Genomic DNA, 24541 nt, shown 5'->3' with positions numbered 1-24541 from the left:
TGGCTGGGTCATCCTCAGCCCTGACCCCACACAGACTCCTGGCTCACTGCAATAGCGAGAGAACTCTTTAAACTGAAGAGTTCATGATCTTCACAAGGCAAACCTTCCAAAGCTGAGATCTGTATTTCTCTGAGCAAGCCCAATAGGCAGTTTTGCAGAAGATCACTGAAACTCTGCAGCACTGAGGCAGAGCATCCCACAAGATTAAATACACAGAGACCAGCCCAGACCACTGCTTTTTCTGTTCATGTGTAGGGGGCAGTTGAGTCAAAAGTGCCCTATTACATAAAAAAACTGTTACTTGCCTGTATGGTAACTGCTGTTCTTTGAGACATTAATGCAGATCTGTACTACACTCTGCATGGGGTGCCAATCCCAGTACCAACGGTGATCCCCAGGAAGTCTCAACAACTTTTGAGAGAGATACTGAGAAGGCGAGGAAGAGGAGGAAGAAGTCTCCAAACCCAAACCTGAGGAACCTTCAGAGTAGTCCATAGGCAATGAAGGAGCCACCCATCCAACAAACATCCAGCCTTATCCAAAGTCCAGCTCACAGGATGCAACAGTACTGACAACAGTAAAGCAGTTGGTGCTTTAACCACTAACACAGACCTCATACTCACACTCAGTACTGAAGCAGACATCGGTGCCAAAGTCGAAGCTGGCACTGGACCCATAGATGCAGTGTGTCGGAATCATCATCAGCACGGAAGATAGTAGCTGTGTTGACAAGTCCCTCGGTACCAAAAAGGCAGGCAACCTCAACTCTGCACCCTGAATTGGAAGAGGCGCAAAAGAAGATTCCAATAATAATGGCAGGTCTGCAACCAATCCAGACAGCACCAAGGACACTAAAGAAGCCTCCACAGCTGAACATTCCTCAATTAGTGGAGGATCAGGAACAGCCAGGCAAAGAAAGTCCAATGCTGCCTGATACACCACTGGTGTGGAAACAGTCAATGCTGAAACTGAAATTGTTGGTACTAGACTCAGAGGAAGTCCCACGGATGGTACCTGAGTCAATGGTAGAGTCCAGTTGCTCTCACCTCGGCACTGGAGAGCAAATAGCCCTGCTCTATCGTGCATCCAGGATGAATCACAATGTACATCTGCACTCCTTTTGGAAGGGGAGGAGGAATCTCTCTGAGTTCTGGAATGGCCCCAGTCCATTTTGTGATAAATTTTTCTAGGACCACCAGAGGAAGAACTGTCTCTTTTTTTCTGTGGGGGAGAAGAATATGAATTTGGTCTAATAGCAGCCTTGCCAGCTCAGATGCCCTCTGAGGGGCCTGACAATCTGCAAAGGTCCCCAGTGCTGAAACGGGCCTCGTGGTCTGTTCCTGAGGGTGCTGCTTCAAATAAAAATCTCTGTCCACCTGCATTCTCTTTTTGAATGACTTGCAGATGAAGGACCTTTCTTTAATGGGCCCTTCCCGAAGGCACAATAAGCATTGAGTGTGCGGTGCTCATTAGACCTAACTACCCCACATGATGGGCAGTGATAAATGCTGGCAAGGGCATCACAACAGGCAAAATCCTATCCAACCATTTTTAATAAACTAAACCTATAGGCACCACTAAACTAACTACAATTAACAACTACACCTCTACCCCAATATAACGCGGTCCTTGGGAGCCAAAAAAATCTTACCGCGTTAAGTTCAATATAACGTGGTTTCACCTGCTTTGGCCTCGAGAATTTCCGTTAATAGTCACTTCCCGCCCCCTTACTGACCCCTCAGAACCCCCGACCCATCCAACACCCCCCCGCTCCCTGACTGCCCTGACCCTTATCCACACCCCTGACCTCTGACAGACCCCCCGGGACTCCCACGCCCTATCCAACACCCCCGTTCCCTGTCCTCTGACCACCTCCCGAGACCCTCTACCCCTTATCCAACCCCTCGGCCTTGGCCTGGCGCCGCTCAGAGCAGTGTGTTGGAGCCAGACATGCTGATGCGCTGATCCACCGGTGCACGCAGCCCCGCCCCCCAGAGCACTGTTTTACCATGTTATATCCAAATTCGTGTTATATCGGGTCGCGTTATATTGGGGTAGAGGTGTATATACAAAAAAACTCTCTGAAACAGCATAAGGTAAAAAGCACACTGAGCATTCCAACTCTAGCCATGGGCAGTGAGAAAGAACAGAGGAGGGTTGGGACATTGCTGCTCTTAAATAGCCAGAGGAGCAGCTACGTGGCCAGAAGGCATGAGTGCCACCCCTACAAGTACTGCTAAGCAAAATTCTCTGGCTTCTGTGCACTGGGCATACACACACCTGAGTGGAATACACATCTGCAACCACTTGAAGAACTGATAGTGTCATGTGATTTTGCACACTCTCCCACTTGAACTGACTTCTTTTCTATAACAGATTCAGGCAAGGCCAATGAATAGAGTTGTTGGAGAGGGGGAAGCTTATCAAAGCAATTCTCAGCATGGAGAAAAAAAGATTTGGAGAAGAAAGGATTCCAGAAGGAGAGCTGAAGATGCCTCCATTGGTGAATGAGAAGTAATGACTGGGGGTCATGCAGTATTGGCCATGTTCAGCAAGAGGAGCCTAGAAAAGGCTGGGGAGGATTATGCAGTTGCCTCTGTAGACCCGCATGGTTACCCCAGTAGTAGTCTGAGAAATAAGAAAAACTTACCTTGCTCTTCAAACCAGAAGGGGAGGGCACTGACAAAAATTAGAGACCCTTTCTGACAAGCAATCAGAGTACTAGTCACAAACAATGGTGAGATCTGATATAAACTCAAAATTTGAAGAAAAGAGGTTAAAATCTAGGGTTTAAAGGTGGTAGAAGATGGATGTAAATATGGAGAAACTACCAGGGCCTTATTCTTCCAAAAGAAATGCATGTGAACAACAACATTTGCTTTAAAAAAACAGACATATTTCATTGTTGCAAAACGTTATCACTAAATGTTGTTAAGAATTTAATGTTAATCTTAACTAAGGCCTGATCTACACTGCGGGGAAGGGGGGGATCGAGCTAAGTTACGTGACTTCCACTACATGAATAACATAGCTGAAGTCGACGTACTTAGATCTACTTACCACAGTGTCTTCACTGCGGTAAGTCAATGGCTGATGCTCTCCTATCGACTCTGCCTGCACCTCTTGCCCTGGTGGAGTACCGGAGTTGACGGGAGAGCACTCAGCGGTCGATTTATCGCGTCTAGACTAGACACAATAAATCGACCCCTGCTGGATGGATCTCTGCCTGTCGATCCAGCGGCAATGTAGACAAGCCCTAAGAAGTTTCTTACATGTGAATAGAAGTCAAATCATTAACTGAGTTTAAAGCACAGGTTATTTTTTGCTGTGAAATATTCTAAAATCAAATGAAAGTGTTTTTGAAATTGCTTCAAAAAATGTCATTTTAATTAATTTGGCAAATATGCATACCTTTTTCAAAAGCTGCTTAAACATATTCATAACTTCATCAACTTCTTGAAAAAAACTGTCCAATGTCAGAGATGACCAAGTTAATATAGTAAGTCCTTGTCTCAACACAGATTCTACCTAAACAAACAAACAAACAAAACAAAACAAAAATTATGATAACTAAATATAGAAAAAAATAAATATTAGGAATATAACATACAAACAGGACTGATGATTATAAAAATGAACAATGGTCTTGTGCTCATTACTGAATGAAACAGATTCTGTTAGTTTGCTTCTATGTTTTGTTTCTGCAGTTTTCCTTGAAGTGATTTACTCAATGTTTATTTAGGTTTTTATGTGTACTACAGCCATATTCACCACTATGCTGACAATTATCAAATGTACCTGCCCACCACTGACCTCTCTCTTCCTGTCCAGTCTCGAATCTCTTGCTGGTCCTCTAACATTTCCTCATGGATGTTACTTCCTTTAACTAAAACAAAACCTGAACTGTCCATGTTTTCTCCTAAACCCTGTTCTTTGCTGCACTTCTCCATCACTGTGATCAGATTGACATCGCATCTCTGGAGCTCATATGAATCGTATTTTTGACTCTTCCTTTTCCTTTTTCATCACATCCACTTTCTCACTAAATCTTGTTGCTGCACTCCCTGTACTATTTATAAAATCCTCGCTTTCCTCACAAGCCACAACCTTATTTTTTGCCTAAGGTAACCTCAGACTTTCATATCAATCAGGTCATTCAGTTGTCAGTTTTCATTCTAAATTACATCTGATTAGGGAAGATGCTGCTCTTCACACCTGGGATGTCAGGAGAGAGTTCAATTTCTATTTGGAAAGGACTAAAGCCTGGAGGGCTGTTTGTCTCTTTCTTGGCCAGAATTAAAGTGGCCCCTGTTTTGACCCAAAGGCTCTCCTGAAATGGGTTTGTGGTTGTATCCCCTCTTGCTACAACGCTGCTAACGTTCAGCCCCCTCCTATGGTTATAGCTAAGGCTATGTTTTATTCACGGGTATTTTTAGTAAAAAAGTCATGGACAGGACACAGATAGTAAACAAAAATTCACAGGCCCGTGACCTATCCATGACTTTTGCTAAAAATATCCACCGTGACTAAAACTTGGGTGGGGGTCGTGGGTGCTCAGGGGGCAATCTGGGGGCACCGCAGGTGCTGGGGGAGGTGACCCAGGACCCCTGCTGGTACTGGGGTAGGGAGGGTTGAAGCGAACCAGCGGAGCAGCGGGGACAGCAGAGCAGCTCACAGCAGGAGTTTGCCTGGGACTGGTAAGTATCCGAGTGTGTGTGTTTGCTTGCTGAGGAAGTATCCGAGCGTGTGTTTGCTGGGAGGGCAGGGAGAGAGCCTGAGTGAGTGTCTGATTGGCTGCTAGCCTGCAGGGGGCGGGCATTAGGGTGTCTGTGTGTTTGCGTCAGGGAAGCCTGGCTGTTTAAAAATAGCCAGAGCCTCGCGAACCAGCTGAGCGGCAGCGGAGCAGCGGGGACAGCAGAGCAGCTCACAGCAGGAGTTTGCCTGGGAGTTCGCCTGGAGTGAGCCCAGTGAGGCTTACATCTTGCCAACGTCTCTGAGGAAGCTCATAGTAGGTAGGTGATATGGAAGGGGGGGGTTCAGCTGTTGTGACCTGCACTGGATGTGCCATGTTTGTCTTTCTTCCACAGGACAGAAGCGACTTTGTCTGTACAAAGTGCAAGCTGGTCTCCATATTGGAAGAGAAGATTGAAGGTCTGGAGCAACAGGTAACGACCCTGCGTTGTATACGAGAGACTGAGGATTTTCTGGACCAAACTCAGGATAGCCTTCTAGGGGCACAAAGCTCTAAAGATATAGAGCAGGTTGCACAGAGGAGCCAAGAGGCCAGTGAAGAAGCTTGGCAACATGTGTCCTCCAGAAGAGGTAAGCGGAATGTCCGGGTTCCAGTAACACAGACACAGGTAACTAACCGCTTTCATGTTCTCTCCACAGGTACCAATGCGGAGAGTGGACCAGATGATATGTCTGGGGGGAGAAAGCAGAAGGAGACTCCGCTGGTTGGGAGGCATGAGATGCGATGTCCTGAGGTTGGGGGTTCCACGACCACCACTCTCAAGAGGAGAAGGCGGGTGGTGGTGGTCGGGGACTCTCTCCTCCGGGGGACTGAGTCATCTATCTGCCGCCCTGACCGCGAAAACCGAGAAGTCTGCTGCTTGCCAGGGGCTAAGATTCGTGATGTGACGGAGAGACTGCCGAGACTCATCAAGCCCTCGGATCGCTACCCCTTCCTGCTTCTCCACGTGGGCACCAATGATACTGCCAAGAATGACCTTGAGCGGATCACTGCGGACTACGTGGCTCTGGGAAGAAGGATAAAGGAGTTGGAGGCGCAAGTGGTGTTCTCGTCCATCCTCCCCGTGGAAGGAAAAGGCCTGGGTAGGGACCGTCGAATCGTGGAGGTCAACGAATGGCTACGCAGGTGGTGTTGGAGAGAAGGCTTTGGATTCTTTGACCATGGGATGGTGTTCCATGAAGGAGGAGTGCTGGGCAGAGACGGGCTCCATCTTACGAAGAGAGGGAAGAACATCTTTGCCAGCAGGCTGGCTAACCTAGTGAGGAGGGCTTTAAACTAGGTTCACCGGGGGAAGGAGACCAAAGCCCTGAGGTAAGTGGGAAAGCGGGATACCGGGAGGAAGCACAGGCAGGAATGTCTGTGAGGGGAGGGCTCCTGCCTCATACTGGGAATGAGGGGCGATCAACAGGTTATCTCAAGTGCTTATATACAAATGCACAAAGCCTTGGAAACAAGCAGGGAGAACTGGAGGTCCTGGTGATGTCAAGGAATTATGACGTGATTGGAATAACAGAGACTTGGTGGGATAACTCACATGACTGGAGTACAGTCATGGATGGTTATAAACTGTTCAGGAAGGACAGGCAGGGCAGAAAAGGTGGGGGAGTAGCACTGTATGTAAGGGAGCAGTATGACTGCTCAGAGCTCCGGTACGAAACTGTGGAAAAACCTGAGTGTCTCTGGATTAAGTTTAGAAGTGTGTGCAACAAGAGTGATGTCATGGTGGGAGTCTGCTATAGACCACCGGACCAGGGGGATGAGGTGGATGAGGCTTTCTTCCGGCAACTCACGGAAGCTACTAGATCGCATGCCCTGATTCTCATGGGTGACTTTAATTTTCCTGATATCTGCTGGGAGAGCAATACAGCGGTGCATAGACAATCCAGGAAGTTTTTGGAAAGCGTAGGGGACAATTTCCTGGTGCAAGTGCTAGGGGAGCCAACTAGGGGGAGCGCTTTTCTTGACCTGCTGCTCACAAACCGGGTAGAATTAGTGGGGGAAGCAAAAGTGGATGGGAATCTGGGAGGCAGTGACCATGAGTTGGTTGAGTTCAGGATCCTGACGCAGGGAAGAAAGGTAAGCAGCAGGATACGGACCCTGGACTTCAGGAAAGCAGACTTTGACTCCCTCAGGGAACAGATGGCCAGGATCCCCTGGGGGACTAACATGAAAGGGAAGGGAGTCCAGGAGAGCTGGCTGTATTTCAAGGAATCCCTGTTGAGGTTACAGGGACAAACCATCCCGATGAGTCGAAAGAATAGTAAATATGGCAGGCGACCAGCTTGGCTTAATGGTGAAATCTTAGCGGATCTTAAACATAAAAAAGAAGCTTACAAGAAGTGGAAGGTTGGACATATGACCAGGGAAGAGTATAAAAATATTGCTCAGGCATGTAGGAAAGATATCAGGAGGGCCAAATCGCACCTGGAGCTGCAGCTAGCAAGAGATGTCAAGAGTAACAAGAAGGGTTTCTTCAGGTATGTTGGCAACAAGAAGAAAGCCAAGGAAAGTGTGGGCCCCTTACTGAATGAGGGAGGCAAGCTAGTGACAGAGGATGTGGAAAAAGCTAATGTACTCAATGCTTTTTTTGCCTCTGTTTTCACTAACAAGGTCAGCTCCCAGACTGCTGTGCTGGGCATCACAAAATGGGGAAGAGATGGCCAGCCCTCTGTAGAGATAGAGGTGGTTAGGGACTATTTAGAAAAGCTGGACGTGCACAAGTCCATGGGGCCGGACGAATTGCATCCGAGAGTGCTGAGGGAATTGGCGGCTGTGATTGCAGAGCCCTTGGCCATTATCTTTGAAAACTCGTGGCGAACGGGGGAAGTCCCGGATGACTGGAAAAAGGCTAATGTAGTGCCCATCTTTAAAAAAGGGAAGAAGGAGGATCCTGGGAACTACAGGCCGGTCAGCCTCACCTCAGTCCCTGGAAAAATCATGGAGCAGGTCCTCAAAGAATCAATCCTGAAGCACTTAGAGGAGAGGAAAGTGATCAGGAACAGTCAGCATGGATTCACCAAGGGAAGGTCATGCCTGACTAATCTAATCGCCTTTTATGATGAGATTACTGGTTCTGTGGATGAAGGGAAAGCAGTGGATGTATTGTTTCTTGACTTTAGCAAAGCTTTTGACACGGTCTCCCACAGCATTCTTGTCAGCAAGTTAAGGAAGTATGGGCTGGATGAATGCACTATAAGGTGGGTAGAAAGCTGGCTAGATTGTCGGGCTCAACGGGTAGTGATCAATGGCTCCATGTCTAGTTGGCAGCCGGTGTCAAGTGGAGTGCCCCAGGGGTCGGTCCTGGGGCCCGTTTTGTTCAATATCTTCATAAATGATCTGGAGGATGGTGTGGATTGCACTCTCAGCAAATTTGCGGATGATACTAAACTGGGAGGAGTGGTAGATACGCTGGAGGGGAGGGATAGGATACAGAAGGACCTAGACAAATTGGAAGATTGGGCCAAAAGAAATCTAATGAGGTTCAATAAGGATAAGTGCAGGGTCCTGCACTTAGGATGGAAGAATCCAATGCACCGCTACAGACTAGGGACCGAATGGCTCGGCAGCAGTTCTGCGGAAAAGGACCTAGGGGTGACAGTGGACGAGAAGCTGGATATGAGTCAGCAGTGTGCCCTTGTTGCCAAGAAGGCCAATGGCATTTTGGGATGTATAAGTAGGGGCATAGCGAGCAGATCGAGGGACGTGATCGTTCCCCTCTATTCGACACTGGTGAGGCCTCATCTGGAGTACTGTGTCCAGTTTTGGGCCCCACACTACAAGAAGGATGTGGATAAATTGGAAAGAGTACAGCGAAGGGCAACAAAAATGATTAGGGGTCTAGAGCACATGACTTATGAGGAGAGGCTGAGGGAGCTGGGATTGTTTAGTCTGCAGAAGAGAAGAATGAGGGGGGATTTGATAGCTGCTTTCAACTACCTGAAAGGGGGTTTCAAAGAGGATGGCTCTAGACTGTTCTCAATGGTAGCAGATGACAGAACGAGGAGTAATGGTCTCAAGTTGCAATGGGGGAGGTTTAGATTGGATATTAGGAAAAACTTTTTCACTAAGAGGGTGGTGAAACACTGGAATGCGTTACCTAGGGAGGTGGTAGAATCTCCTTCCTTAGAGGTTTTTAAGGTCAGGCTTGACAAAGCCCTGGCTAGGATGATTTAACTGGGACTTGGTCCTGCTTTGAGCAGGGGGTTGGACTAGATGACCTTCTGGGGTCCCTTCCAACCCTGATATTCTATGATTCTATGATTCTATGACTGGCAGGGGCTTTCTACCCAGCTCCACGTCCCTGCAGCTTCTAGGCGGCAGAGGCAGGAGCCAGGGCAGGAGCTCTTCCGCTGCTCCCACCACAAGTGCTGCCTGCCGCAGCTCCCAATTGGCCAGGAAATGGAGCCAATGGGAGCTGTGGGGGTGGGGCCTGTGGGCAGCATGGAGACCCACCCCCCCTCGGAGCTGCAGGGGGACCCCCCCCGACAGGTAAGCACACCCCCTGAATCACTGCCCCTAGCCCCCTCCCACACACCCAAAGTCCTGCTGCTGGCCCAGGGCCTGCCCGAGCCGGACAGCCCCGGGCCAGCACCAGCTGCTGCAGAAGTCACAGAGGTCATGGAAAGTCACAGAATCCGTGACTTCCTTGATGTCCATGACAGACTTGCAGCCTTAGTTATAGCGCTGTAGCGGGGCAGTCACCCTGCTCTGATTTACAAGGGGTTAAAAGCCAGCCCTTGGAGAGGGCTCAGAGCCAATCAGAGAAGGCTGGGAGGCAGTCAATCAGGGCCAGGCTGCGCCCTATAAAAGGGCTGCAGGGCCAGAAGGCAGTCAGTCTTTCTCCAACCTTGGAGAGAGATGGACCTGGCTGCCTGAAAGAGGAAAAGGGTACCTTGGTCAGTGTAGTACTGGGGAAGAACAGGAGGAGCTGCAGGAGCTCCAGCCTGGCAAACCCTCAGGCAGCGGCCTTGCTGTCAGGGCCGGAAGGCTATGAGGAGGAAGAGGCAACAGGTCCAACCTCCTTGCTGATGATGAGTGGCCACTTCAGACTGCAGTTTGCCCGTGAAGTAAGGGGCTAGATGAAGACTGGCAGTGGGTCACTGAGGCGAAGTGGGCTCAGGGGAGGATCCCTTAGTGTTGGGGTACTGCCGCGGGGCAGTACCCAAGAAGGGGCATCGCGGGCCAGGAAGGACATGGGGCCTGAGGTATAGTGGTGAAGATTCATAATGGAAAGACAAGTAGTGACAGCAGGAGAGTTGCTGGCCAGAAGGAGGCGCTCTGAGGCTAGGATGAGCTAATTCCTGGAGGCGCTGTGGGGATGAGAGCATGACCTGTTACAAGTGCATTCTACTAAATCACAATCTACTTCCATAGCCCTGATGACACTGCGACACATCCATTGCAGAAATATGCAAAGCTACCACGTGGGGTTTAGTCTGTACGTTCTTAAAATATTATGCTGTATTACATGCCTCTAGAGCAGTCACCCCCTCTGGTACTGCAGTTCTACAAACAGTCTTAGATGGGGATCAAAAGCACCCACTTTCTTTGGGGAGTATTGCTTCAAAGTGGAGCACCCATGAGAACATTATTCACAGAATGAGAACTTAATTATCCTGTACAGTAACTGGAGTTCTTTGAGACATTAGTACCATATAGGGTGTTCCACTATCCATCCTCCTTCCCTTCTGCTTTGGAGCCTTTGCCTTGCTGGACTTCACAATAGAGAAGGAACTGATTCATAGATTCATAGATACTAAGGTCAGAAGGGACCATTCTGATAATCTAGTCCAACCTCCTGCACAGCGCAGGCCACGGAAACTCACCCACCCACTCCTATGAAAAACCTCACCCATGTCTGAGCTATTGAAGTCCTTAAATCATGGTTTAAAGACTTCAAGGAGCAGAGAAGCCTCCCTCAAGTCAACCATGCCCCATGCTACAGAGGAAGGCGAAAAACCTCCAGGGCTTCTCCAATCTGCCCTGGAGGAAAATTCCTTCCCGACCCCAAATATGGCAATCAGCTAAACCCTGAGCATATGGGCAAGATTCACCAGCCAGATACTACAGAAAATTCTTTCCTGGGTAACTCAGATCCCATCCATCTAATATCCCATCTCAGGAGATTTGGCCTATTTACCATGAATATTTAAAGATCAATTAATGACCAAAATCCCATTATCCCATCATACCATCTCCTCCATAAACTTATCAAGTAGAATCTTAAAACCAGATAGATCTTTTGTCCCCACTGCTTCCCTTGGAAGGCTATTCCAAAACTTCACTCCTCTGATGGTTAAAAACTTTCGTCTGATTTCAAGTCTAAACGTCCTGGTGGCCAGTTTATACCCATTTGTTATTGTGTCCACATTGGTGCTGAGCTGAAATAATACCTCTCCCTCTCCTGTATTTATCCCTCTGATATATTTATAGAGAGCAATCATATCTCCCCTCAACCTTCTTATAGTTAGGCTAAACAAGCCAAGCTCCTTAAGTCTCCTTTCATAAGACAAGTTTTCCATTCCTCGGATCATCCTAGTAGCCCTTCGCTGTACCTGCTCCAGTTTGAATTCATCCTTTTTAAACATGGGAGACCAGAACTGCACACAGTATTCTAGGTGAGGTCTCACCAGTGCCTTGTATAATGGTACTAAAACCTCCTTATCCCTACTGGAAATGCCTCTCCTGATGCATCCCAAAACCGCATTAGCTTTTTTCACAGCCATATCACATTGGCAGCTCATAGTCATCCTATGATCAACCAATACTCCAAGATCCTTCTCCTCTTCCGTTACTTCTAATTGATGCGTCCCCAACTTATAACTAAAATTCTTGTTATTAATCCCTAAATGCATAACCTTACACTTCTCACTATTAAATTTCATCCTATTACTATTACTCCCGTTTACAAGGTCATCCAGATCCTCCTGTATAATATCCCGATCCTTCTCCGAATTGGCAATACCTCCCAGCTTTGTATCATCTGCAAACTTGATTAGCACACTCCCACTTTTTGTGTAAGGTCAGTAAAAAAGATTAAATAAGATTGGTCCCAAAACCGATCCCTGAGGAACTCCACTGGTAACCTCCCTCCAACCTGACAGTTCGCCTTTCAGTAGGACCCGTTGCAGTCTCCCCTTTAACCAATTCCTTATCCACCTTTTGATGTTCATATTAATCCCCATCTTCTCCAATTTAACTAATAATTCCCCATGTGGCACGGTATCAAATGCCTTACTGAAATCTAGGTAAATTAGATCCACTGCATTTCCTTTATCTAAAAAATCTGTTACCTTTTCAAAAAAGGAGATTAGGTTGGTTTGGCACGATCTACCTTTTGTAAAACCATGTTGTATTTTGTCCCATTTACCATTGACTTCAATGTCCTTAACTAATTTCTCCTTCAAAATTTTTTCCAGGACCTTGCATACTACAGATGTCAAACTAACTGGCCTGTAGTTACCCGGATCACTTTTTTTTCCTTTCTTAAAAATAGGAACCATATTAGCAATTCTCCAATCATTCGGTACTATTCCTGAGTTTACAGATTCATTAAAAATTCTTGCTAATGGGCTTGCAATTTCAGGTGCCAATTCCTTTAATATTCTTGGATGAAGATTATCTGGGCCCCCCGATTTAGTCCCATTAAGCTGTTTCAGTTTCGCTTCTACCTCAGATATGGTAATATCTACCTCCATATCCTCATTCCCATTTCTCATGCTACCATTATCCCTAAGATCCTCTTTAGCCTTATTAAAGGCTGAGGCAAAGTATTTGTTTAGATATTGGGCCATGCCTAGATTATCTTTAACCTCCACTCCATCCTCAGTGTTAAGCGGCCCCACTTCTTCTTTCTTAGTTTTCTTCTTATTTATATGGCTATAGAACCTTTTACTATTGGTTTTAATTCCCTTTGCAAGGTCCAACTCTACTCGACTTTTAGCCTGTTTCACTTTATCCCGACATGTTCTGACCTCAATTAGGTAGCTTTCCTTGCTGATCTCTCCCATCTTCCACTCCCTGTATGCTTTCTGCTTCTTTTTAATCACCTCCCTAAGATGCTTGCTCATCCAGCTTGGTCTACAACTCCTGCCTATGAATTTTTTTCCCCCTTTCTTGGGATACAGGCTTCCGATAGCTTCTGCAGCTTTGATTTAAAGTAATCCCAGGCCTCCTCTGCCTTTAGATCCATAAGTTCTTCAGTCCAATCCACTTCCCTAACTAATTTCCTTAATTTTTGAAAGTCAGCCCTTTTGAAAATCAAAATCCCTAGTTGCAGATTTATTTTGTTAATCCTTCCATTTAGTTTGAACTGAATTAGCTCATGATCACTTGAGCCAAGATTGTCCCCTAAAACCATTTCTTCTATGAGGTCCTCGCTACTCACCAAAATTAAATCTAAAATGGCATCCCCTCTAGTCGGTTCAGCAACTACTTGATGAAGGAATCCATCAGCTATCGCATCTAGGAAAATCTGAGCCCTATTATTATTACTAGCACTGGTCCTCCAGTCTATATCTGGGAAGTTAAAGTCTCCCATGATCATGTAGTTTCCATTAGTATTTACTTTATTAAAGACATTAAAAAGGGCTCTATCCATATCCAAATTAGATCCCGGCGGTCTATAGCACACCCCAAGCACTATCGTAGGAGAGGCTTTACTAGTTTTCTTCCCCAATGTAATTTTTGCCCACACGGACTCTGTCTTATCCATTGCATCGCTTCTTATTTCTTTACATTCTGCCTCATCATTGATATACAATGCTACTCCACAACCTTTACCTTTGTTTCTGTCTTTCCTAAACAGCACATACCCTTCAATACCTGTAGTCCAGTCATGACTACTATTCCACCATGTTTCTGTTATCCCTATAATATCTGGTTTCACTTCCTGCACCAGTAGCTCTAGTTCCTCCATTTCGTTACCTAGGCTCCTCGCATTAGTGTATAAACATCTTAATTTTTGCTGTTTGGCCTCGCTCACATTTTGTACCCTATTAGGCAGTCATTCTACAGCCAGTATAACCTATTAGACTAGTATCCACACTGCCCTCGCTCCTTATATACATTCTCCTACTCACAGCTGTATCCTTTCTTACTTCGTCTTCTTCCCTCTCAATGCTAAAATCAGGTGTGGAGATTTCCTGGACATCTCCCATCCATCTCCCCCTAATTCCTAGTTTAAAGCTCTCTTTATCAGTTGTGCCAGCCTCCATCCTAGAAGTCTATTTCCTTCCCTACTCAGATGAAGTCCATCCCGAGAGAACTGTCCTCTGTCCGTGAATGCCTCCCAGTGGCCATACATCCCAAAGCCCTCCTTATAGCACCACTGCCTAAGCCATCTGTTGACAGTCAGAATCTTGTCACACCTTTGTTGCCCTTCTCTAGGAACAGGAAGGATCCCGCTAAAGATCACCTAAGCCTCAATTTCCTTAAGCGTCTTCCCCAGCCTATCATAGTCTCCCTTAATACTTTCCAGTGAGAATCTAGCCGTATCATTTGTTCCCACATGAAGGATAATTAGGAGATTCTTTCCCGCTCCCTTTAGGATCCTTTTCAACCTCAGGTCTACATCCCGTATCTTAGCACCCGGAAGACAGCACACCCTTCTATTCTCAGGATCAGCTCTAGTTACAGGCCTGTCTATTCTTCTCAATAAAGAGTCCCTGATCACATAGACCTGCCTTTTCCTGGTGACGGTGCTATTCTCCAGTCTCTTCCCTGTTCCCTCTGGCTGCAAGTTCTTTCCATTCCTATTTTCCCTTATAATCCTCTTCAACCCATCCTGTATCCTCCTGGGGCTCATATTTGGTGTAGTCTCCCTTGACTCTTCTGCTTTTCCTATAGGACTAGCCTCTCTTCTCTTCTTCCTTACCCTTCCACCTTCAACAAGTACCTGCTGAGCCCCTTCTTCATTTTCCAACTCTGCAAACCTATTCCTAAGCTCTATTTCTCCTTCACTAACCCGTCTTTTCCTCTGCCTGGTTCTTTTAGACACATGTTTCCACTGATCACTTTCCTCACCCAGTCTCCCCTCAAAATTCCCCAGCCCTGCTTCCATCTGTGAGTCTGAGCTTTTCCCTTCAGATATCTCATATCTTTGCTCCATCATCTGCTCAAACCCCTTCCTAAACTCAACGAGACTTTCCACCTGCATCTCCCAACCTCGGATCTTTTCCTCCATCTACTCTATCAGACGACATTTCATGCAGAAAAAACTCTTACCGGTTCCCCCCTCCAGGATCATGGACATACCACAGCTTCCACATCCCGTCATCCTCAATGTGTCTTCCACTACAGGAGTCACTCCCACAGCTGCCTCTGTATCTGTCATCACCTTCCCACCTAAATCGTGTTAATCTGGGAAACACAAGTCACAGCAAAAAGACCACCCCCCCAGCAAAAGCAAACCCCAAACAAGCACCACAATCCAAACTCCCCTTGCAAACTCCCACTCAAACTCCCCTGTTTAGAGCTCTGTTTGCTAGCTCCTGTGCCGCTGCCTGACTGGCTGGCTACCTTTATAGGACCCCTAGTCAGAAGCCCCACCCCCTACGCAGGGCTCAGCTGCTCTCCCAGCACAAAGCCCCTACACACACACAAATACTAAAAATACAAAACCAAGTACAAGTACCTTCTCCAAGAGAACTCCCACTCAAACTCCCCTGTTTAGAGCTCTGTTTGCTAGCTCCTGTGCCGCTGCAGCTGTCTGTGCCGATTCTGTGTCTGTCTGTGTCTGATTCATCCAACACAGCCCTATACACCCTTGGTATAGGGCACAAGTATAGCTAGGGTGCATGATGGATCAAACAGGCACTGCTACCAAAAGTCTCTGATCAACGGTGCATAGGGTGCACTTTTACCAGAAGTGAAGCACCTGTAGGAACATTACTCAAAAAAGAGCAAGAATTTCTGCTATATGCTGGGATGCTAATAAGTTTGAGGAGAAAGACCTGGATGTATTAGTCGATCACAGGATGACTATGAACCACCAATGTGATATGGTTGTGAAAAAGACAGATGCAATCCTGGGATATATGAGATGAGATATTTCCAATGGAAATAGTAATGTATTAATGTCATTGTACAAGGCACTAGTAAGTCCTCATCTGGAATATTTTGTACAGTGTGGTCACCCATATTCAAGAAAGATGAATTCAATCCGGAATAGGTTCAGAGGAGGGCTTCTAGGGTAATCAGAAGAGTGGAGAGACCTATCTTATCATAGGAGACTGAAAGAGCTTGGCTTGTTTAGTCTAGCAAAATGAAGGCTGTGAGGAGATAAAGAAGTTACTCACCTTGTACAGTAACAATGGTTCTTTGAGATGTGTGTCCCTACGGTGCTCCAACGTAGGTGTGTCTGTGTCCCTGCGCTGCTGATCACAGACACTTTGGTAGCAGTGTCCATTGGGCCCGCATATGCGCCGTCTTTCCTTGTGCTGCACCACAAGGCTAGTCGGTGCACACAGGCTAATCGTCCTCAGTTCCTTCTCTATCGCAGGGTCATAACAAGAACTCCAAAGCAGAGGGGAGGAGGGCAGGTTGTAGAGTACTCATAGGGACACACATCTCAAAGAAGAAGAAGTTACTCACCTTGTGCAGTAATAATGGTTCTTTGAGATGTGTCCCCCTGTGGGCGCTCCACTTTAGGTGTCGGTGCATTCCTGCACCGGAGATCAGAGATTTTAGGTAGCAGTGCTCGGTCCGACAGTGTGCATGCAGTAGCTGTCTCGCAGTGTCATTGGCGCCTCTTGTAGTGCACTCACAACCCGACCCCTTCAGTTCCTTCTCTATCGCGGAGTCTGATAGCAAAAACTCTGAAGTAGAGGGAAGGAGGGCGGGTAGTGGAGCATGCATAGGGACACACATCTTGAAGAACCATCGTTACTGCACAAAGTGAGTAACTTCTTCTTCGAGTAGTATCCCTGTGGGTACTCCACTTTAGGTGTCTGTAGAGCAGAGCCCTACAGAGTGGATAGTAGGGGCTTTGGAGTTATGTGTGTAGTGGTCGAGAGCACAGTAAGGCCAACTATGGTATCTGACATAGCACTTGGGTGATTGCATCGTGTTTAGCAAAGGTGTGCTCGGATGCCCAGGTGGCAAGTCTACATATATCTTTTAAGGGGACATTCTTAAGGAAGGTTATTGATGTAGCATAAAGAAAAGGAGTACTTGTGGCACCTTAGAGACTAACAAATTTATTAGCGCATAAGCTTTCGTGAGCTACAGCTCACTGCATAGCACATGTAGAATGAGATCTGAAGCCTGAGGGAGGCTCTTTATTGTGTAGTTGGTAACAGGTTTGGATACAGGTGGAGATCCATTTAGATAGTCTCTGGGTCAATACAGCACAACCCTTAGATCGTTCTGTTGTGGAGATAAACAGTCTTGGTGATTTACAGAATGGTTTGGTTCTGTCTAAATAGAGCACTATGGCTCGCCTGACATCAAGTGTGTGCAAGTCAGCCTCTTGCAAATCCCTGTGTGGTTTAAGGTAAAAAGTGGGTAAGTGTATAGTTTAGTTTATGTGAAAGGATGTAGCTACTGTCGGCAAAAAATTTGGGTGTGGTTATAGCATGATTTTCTCCTTGGTTGTAGGGAGGTTCAGCCATCAGTGCCCCTATTTCACTCACCTTTCTGGCTGACGTGATGGCCACCAGAAACATGACCTTCATTGACATATGTAGGAGACAGCAGGTTGCTAATGGCTCAAAGGGTGGCCTGGTCAGGCATCTGAGTACATGATTCAAGTCCCATGGTGGTGTAGGTTGTTGAACTTCCTGATACACGTTCTGTATATCCACTAGGAAATGTCTTGTGATTGGATGAGCAAAGACGGATGTCCCCTCCCACCTTATTGTGAAAAGCCATAATGGCCACTAGATGTACTTTGACTGAGCTTATGGTTTCAGTTCTAGTATATAGTCTAATATAGTCGGCAGAGGTGCCATGACTGCATGTGTCTTTTTTTGTTGGCACCATATCGAAAATCTCTTCCTTTTCCGAAGATAAGTATTTCTATTGGTATATCATCTTCTGTTTAGCAATACTCTTTTTGAACATTCTAGTTCTCCATGTTGGAACCTCGTAGGACCCATGCTTTGAGATGGAGCTTCTCCAGATTCGGATGGAGTGTTTGGCCCTTGTTCTGTGACAGAAGTTCCATCCACAAGGGAAGCATTTGTGGAGCACACACTGCCAGGCGCGACATGTAAGAGAACCAAGTCTGTCTGGGCTAGGTGGGGACAATCAGGATGATGTGTGCTCCATTGGTCCATACCTTGTGAATGACTCGCAAGATTAGGCGTATTGGTGGGAATGCATACAGTTTGTTGGTGATGCAAATAGATCTATTGATGGGTAGCCCCATTTTGAGGATACTGTCCTCAAACATCATTTTGAGGATACTGTCATGTATTTCCCATTCGTGTTCCTCTCAGAAGTGTCTGCTTAGTGTGTCCACCTTGTGTTCTGGCATCCCGGTAGGTAAGATGCCGTGATGTTTATGTTGTTGCAGGTACAACAACTCCACAATTTCAGAGCTTCTGTGCCTAGAGTGCAAGAGCGAGCTCCTCCTTGTCGATTGATATAAAACATGCATGCAATGTTGTTGGTTAGTATGCAAATTGATTTGTTTTGTATGATTGGCAGGAAGTGACGGCATGAGTTGTGTAATGCTCGGAGCTCTAGGAGGTTGATGTGAAGTGACCACTGACCACTTGCCCTGTGTGATGTGGTGGTCCAAATGAGAGCCCCAACCTATCAGGGACATATCCGTTGTGATAGAGAGTGATGGAGGGTCCTGTTGAAAGGGCATCCCTGTGAAGACATTTTCTGACTTGTCTTGTTTGCTGAGTATATACACAGTGCTTAGCCAGCCCTGAAGACAGCACATATGGAATCTTGCATGCCTTTAGATGAACGTTGTGGCTACCATATGCCCCAGGAGCTGAAGGCAAGTCCTTACTGAGGTTTGTGGACTGGTGGTGATCATGGAAATGTGTGTGTTCATTGTCATAAACCTGTGGTTTGGTAGTATTGCTTTGGCTTGTATGGAGTTGAGGTAGGCTCCAAAGAACTCCAGGTGTTGTGTCGGGGTTAGAGTTGATTTCTTTGTTAGAGGGTTCTTATCTGCAACCCTCATTTGTGGAATAGCTTTATGGTTGTTTGTACCATGTGTGTTGCCTCTTCCCAGGTCATACCTTTCAATAGGCAGTCATCTAAATACGGGAAGATCATCACTCCTCTGCGTCGTAAGTGTGCCACTACTACCACGAGTGTTTTTGAAAAAAACTCAAGGGGCAGTGGAGACACCAAAAGGTAGGACTCAGTATTGGTAGTGGTTGGATCCTAGCGTGAATTGTCTGTGGGCCGGTTGTATGGTGATAAGAAAATATGCATCTTGAAGATCGAGGGTTGAAAACCAGTCCCTGCAGTCTAGTGCTGGTATTATTGTGACCATTTTGAACCTGTGGTTGCATATGAATTTATTTAGCTTCCTAAGATCTAAGATGGGTCTACATCCACCACTTTTCTTTTTGGTGAGGAATTAATTTGAGTACAAACCCTTCCCTTTGTTTTGATTTGGAACTCGTTTCACAACACCCAATTGGAGGAGGTGGTCCACTTCCTGTTATAGGAGGTGCTTGTGAGACGGTTCCCTGAAGAGGGATGGAGGGGGGGGGTAGGATGGAGAGGAAGGGGATGGCATAACCAGATCTTATGATCTCCGTTGGTCCGTTGTTATAGCTGCCCAAGCGTGGCAGAATGGGCATAAGTGGTGGCCAAAAGTTTGGGTAGGAGAGCTATAGTTTGGGGGAGGCCATTCAGATCCTCAACCAAGACTTCAAAATTGATGCTTGGTTGTCAATGGTAGAGAAGACGAGGCCTGATGTTGCAGGGCTCTATAACTTTGAGGGCATTGTTTATTCCAGTTATGGTCCAAATGCTGCTGTTGGTGGTGGTGGAAAGATGCGTTTCTTATTCTTTGATATAGTGTGTATTGGCATCATTTATTAGGCGGGGTGTATATGCCTAAGGTACATAATGTGGCCCCAGAATCCTTCATTGTATGTAAGACCTCATCTGTTTTAGAGGAAAAGAGCCTTTCACGGTCAAAAGGAAGGTTCTCCACCTTCAGCTGTAGTTCTTTCGGAATTCCCGATGCCTTCAACCAGGATGCTCTGCGCATCACCACTGCTGTGGCCTTTGTTCATGTGGCTGTGTCTGCCACATCCATTGAGGCTTGTAAAGCCATGGGCTATTATCTGTCCCTCAGTCATGATGGCCTTGAACTGAGGACGTTTGTCTTCAGGAAGATCCTCTACGTTTGCCATAGTTAGAGAAGTCATAATTTGCCAAGAGGGTGAATTGGAGTGTGGCTGAGGAGTATATTTTATGACCAAAGAGGTCTAGCCTTTTATGTTCCTTGTCTTGTGGTGTTGAATGGAACTGGGGTTGCTTACTGCAGTGATTGACAGCTTCCACCACTAGGGAGTTGGGTTGTGGGTGGGAGAAAAGAAAGTCCATCCTTTTAGCTGGGATGAAGTATTTTCTGTCAGCCCTTTTACTGGTAGAAGGTGCTGATTTACGTGTCTACCATATGGTCTCTGCCGGCTCCGTTATGGCTTCGTTGAGGAGAGCAATCTTGGCTGAGGTAGATGGTTGGAGGATTTGAAGCAGTTTGTGCTGTTTCTCTTGCACCTCCTCTAGTGTGATCTCCTGGCTGACTGCCACTCTCTTAAAAAGCTCTTGAAACTGCTTCAGGTCATTGGAGTTGGTGGTATAACGGCCTCATCCGGTGAGGGAGATGAGTTATGGGCAGGTGAAGTGTGTTCTTGCTCAATCTCTGAAATCACCTCTTCCTCCTCTATCCCCTACTCAGGGATCTCATATGTTTCCATGCTTGGTGAAAGTGGAGGTGATCTGATTTCCCATCTGGCTGGGGTGGAAGATCTGGTGGAGTGGGCTCTATATGGAGACCATTGGGAGGATGGTGGTAGGCAGAGCCAGGATTGCCCATACCATTGCTGCATCTGTTCATAGTGGTGAGGCTTGTCTCTGGAAGTCTCCCATGGAGGTTTCCTCTCTGTGACTGAGGAGTGTTGATAGGAGAAACAGCTGTACTGTGCATCCCCCTCCTTGTCACTATATATGGACTGAGGGGCGGGAGATGCGGGGGGCTGCTCGGTTCTTTGGCCCAGAGATTGTTCTGTGTCGAGTTGAGGCAATTGTGGTACCGAGGAGACCGCTATGTCCCTATAGTGTAAAATTTGTGCCAGTGCCACTGTGACCAGTGCCGCAATTGTATTGCGGTCAGCTTTCACGGAGGTAGTTGGTGCCGATAAATGAGTTACTGACGGTGGCGGCGGCATAGGTGTCAAAAGCATGGCATTGTGTCCAATAATTTTTCCCCCAACTGAGAAGGGAGATGAGAAGAAAAACGTAGAAATTGGTTAAAAGAAAACTCTATTTCTACCACTAAGCTAAGAAACTAAATGGAAAAGAAAAAAAGAAAAGTTTTTTTTAAAAAATAACTGGCTAAGTAAAGTCTAATTAAACTATCTATTTAAGAGCTAATAAGCTAAAACTATTTTTTTCTAGAGATTTTCAAAGAGGTAGCACTGCCACTGAGCTCTGTCTGCAGTCGAGGACAGGTGAGATGGAATTGAGGGGTTCAGGTCGTGTGTGTGCTACAAGAGGCGCCAACGACACGGCAAGACAGCTACTGCATGTGCACGCCCCGACCGAGCATTGCTACCTAAAATCTCTGCTCTCCAGTGCAGAGACACACCAACACCTAAAGTGGAGCACCCACAGGGACGCTACTTGAAGAAGAACCATTGTTACTGCACAAAGTGAGTAACTACTTCTTCTTCTCCTTCTTCAAGTAGTGTGTCTATGGGTGCTCCACTGTAGGTAACTTCTGAGCAGCATCCCTTTTGGAGGGTGGGGACTTCAGAGTTGGGTCAATTACAAATGACAGTACTGTGGAGCTGAAGATAGCATTCGTGGTGGAGTCCCCAGTGATCGCATAGTGTTCTGCCAAAGTGTGGGCTGATACCCATGCACCACTCTGCAGATCTCTGACATAGGGACAACCTTGAAAAAAGCAACGGATGAGGAGATTGATCTTGTGGCGTGTGTATGGATCAAATCTGGAGGGGTCAATTTGCAAATGTCATAGCACGGTCTGATCCAATTCAAGACTCACTTAGAGAGTCTTTTGGATGATATTGGTGAGCTCTTGGATCTATCTGCCACAGAGAGGAGAAATCTAGGGGATTTTCTGAAGGCCTTTGTCTTATTTAGGTAGAAGGCTAACATCTAGGGTATGTAGTATAGCCTTCCTATTGACTTGGTGAGGCTTGGGGTAGAAGATTGGAAAGTGAATTGACTGTTTCATTAGAAATGGGGAGGTTACCTTAGAGATGAATTTTGGATGCAGCCTGAGTGTAACTTGTTTGGAAAGAATACTGTGTAAGGAGGATGCACCATCAGAGCTGCTATCTCCCCTATTCTTCTTGCCAAGGTGATTGGTATCAGGAAGGCTGTTTTCACTGATAGGTATGCTAATGAACAGGTGGCCATGGGTTCAAAGGGGGGCCTAGTCAGCCCTTTCAGCACCAGGTTTAGGTCCCACATGGAGGTAGGAAGTCGAGGTGAGGAAAAAGGTTTATTATACCCTTAAGGAACCTTTTCGTGGTTGGATGCAACAGCACTGAGTATCCCTCTGAGTTGGTGAAAGGCTATGATAGCTGCTAGATGGACCCTAAGAGTGTTTAGGGATAATCCCAATTTTTATAAGGCACAGGGCATATTCCAGAATATGGTGTGGATTGCACTCTCAGCAAATTTGCGGATGATACTAAACTGGGAGGAGTGGTAGATACGCTGGAGGGGAGGGATAGGATACAGAAGGACCTAGACAAATTGGAGGATTGGGCCAAAAGAAATCTAATGAGGTTCAATAAGGATAAGTGCAGGGTCCTGCACTTAGGATGGAAGAATCCAATGCACCGCTACAGACTAGGGACCGAATGGCTCGGCAGCAGTTCTGCGGAAAAGGACCTAGGGGTGACAGTGGACGAGAAGCTGGATATGAGTCAGCAGTGTGCCCTTGTTGCCAAGAAGGCCAATGGCATTTTGGGATGTATAAGTAGGGGCATAGCGAGCAGATCGAGGGACGTGATCGTTCCCCTCTATTCGACACTGGTGAGGCCTCATCTGGAGTACTGTGTCCAGTTTTGGGCCCCACACTACAGGAAGGATGTGGATAAATTGGAAAGAGTACAACGAAGGGCAACAAAAATGATTAGGGGTCTAGAGCACATGACTTATGAGGAGAGGCTGAGGGAGCTGGGATTGTTTAGTCTGCAGAAGAGAAGAATGAGGGGGGATTTGATAGCTGCTTTCAACTACCTGAAAGGGGGTTTCAAAGAGGATGGCTCTAGACTGTTCTCAATGGTAGCAGATGACAGAACGAGGAGTAATGGTCTCAAGTTGCAATGGGGGAGGTTTAGATTGGATATTAGGAAAAACTTTTTCACTAAGAGGGTGGTGAAACACTGGAATGCGTTACCTAGGGAGGTGGTAGAATCTCCTTCCTTAGAGGTTTTTAAGGTCAGGCTTGACAAAGCCCTGGCTGGGATGATTTAACTGGGACTTGGTCCTGCTTTGAGCAGGGGGTTGGACTAGATGACCTTCTGGGGTCCCTTCCAACCCTGATATTCTATGATTCTATGATTCTATGTGGAAGAATTACTGATGTTGGAGAGATTTATTGGAACGTACACCAGATCTGAAACCTGGACCATTTCTGCAGGTAAGTATGTTGTGTGGATAACTTTCTACTGTGTAATAGAACCTCTTCTACTTCCTTTGAGCATAAACTTTCTAGTGCTGGAATCATGCAGGTGCCATGCTTTGAGGCAGAGCATCCCTAAATTGGGATGTAGGATATGCCTATCAGCCTGTGAAAGGAGTTGCGGAAGAGTCGAAAGAGAGATCGTCAGGCATGTCACAAGCTGTGTCGGATAAGGGTACTCGGCCAAGTAGGAGCGGTCAGATGATGTGAGCTCCATCCCTTTTTATTTTTAGCAGAGCCTTCAGAAAAGAAGGAAACAGATGAAAGATGTAAAAAAGGTCCTTGTCCCAGGGGAGAAGAGTTGTTTCATCTGCACCCTGGAACAGTAGCACGCACACTTCTTGTTCTGGTAAGTGATGAACAGGCCTATGGACAGCGTTCCCCATCATGTGAACAGAGTGTGGAGTACGGACAGGTGCATCTCCCACTGATGGTCATGCAGGAATTTGCGATTGAGGTTGTCTGCTGTTGAGTTCTGCATGCCCAGGAGGTAAGCTGCTGACAAAATGACGTTGTGAGAGATGCACCAATTCCATAGCCTCATTGCTTCCATACATATGGAGGGCGGCCTCCTATGTTCCAGCGTTTGATATAGTACATGCAGGCTATGTTGTCTGTTAGGAAATGTGTATGTGATGCTGCTATCAGCAGGAAGAAATGGGCATAGCCATTCCTGGCCACCCTCAGTTCAAGGAGATTGAAGTGTAGAGATATCTCTGTAAGTGATCATTTGCCTTAGTAGCGAGGCTGTTTAAGTGCATGATCCACCTTATGAGTGATAAGAAAAGGAGTACTTGTGGCACCTTAGAGACTAACAAATTTATTAGAGCATAAGCTTTCGTGAGCTACAGCTCACTTCATCGGATGCATTTGGTGGAAAAAACAGAGGAGAGATTTATATACACACACACAGAGAACATGAA

The 24541-nt window shown here is 46.5% G+C and overlaps 1 protein-coding gene across 1 annotated transcript in view; it reads right to left on the bottom strand.

Moving 5' to 3' along the window:
- Window positions 1-24541, bottom strand: part of DNAH8 (dynein axonemal heavy chain 8) — a 617537-nt gene that overhangs the window by 434175 nt on the left and 158821 nt on the right. The window contains exon 20 of the mRNA XM_043511607.1: window positions 3412-3528. Within this exon, the coding sequence (XP_043367542.1) occupies window positions 3412-3528 (117 nt within the window). The remainder of the gene's footprint in view (window positions 1-3411; window positions 3529-24541) is intronic.

The sequence above is a fragment of the Dermochelys coriacea genome, chromosome 3 (genome assembly GCF_009764565.3).
Source record: "Dermochelys coriacea isolate rDerCor1 chromosome 3, rDerCor1.pri.v4, whole genome shotgun sequence".
Classification (NCBI taxonomy): domain Eukaryota; kingdom Metazoa; phylum Chordata; order Testudines; family Dermochelyidae; genus Dermochelys; species Dermochelys coriacea.
The sequence above is the reverse complement of the archived record's forward strand: the minus strand, read 5'-3'. Positions and strand labels throughout refer to the sequence as shown.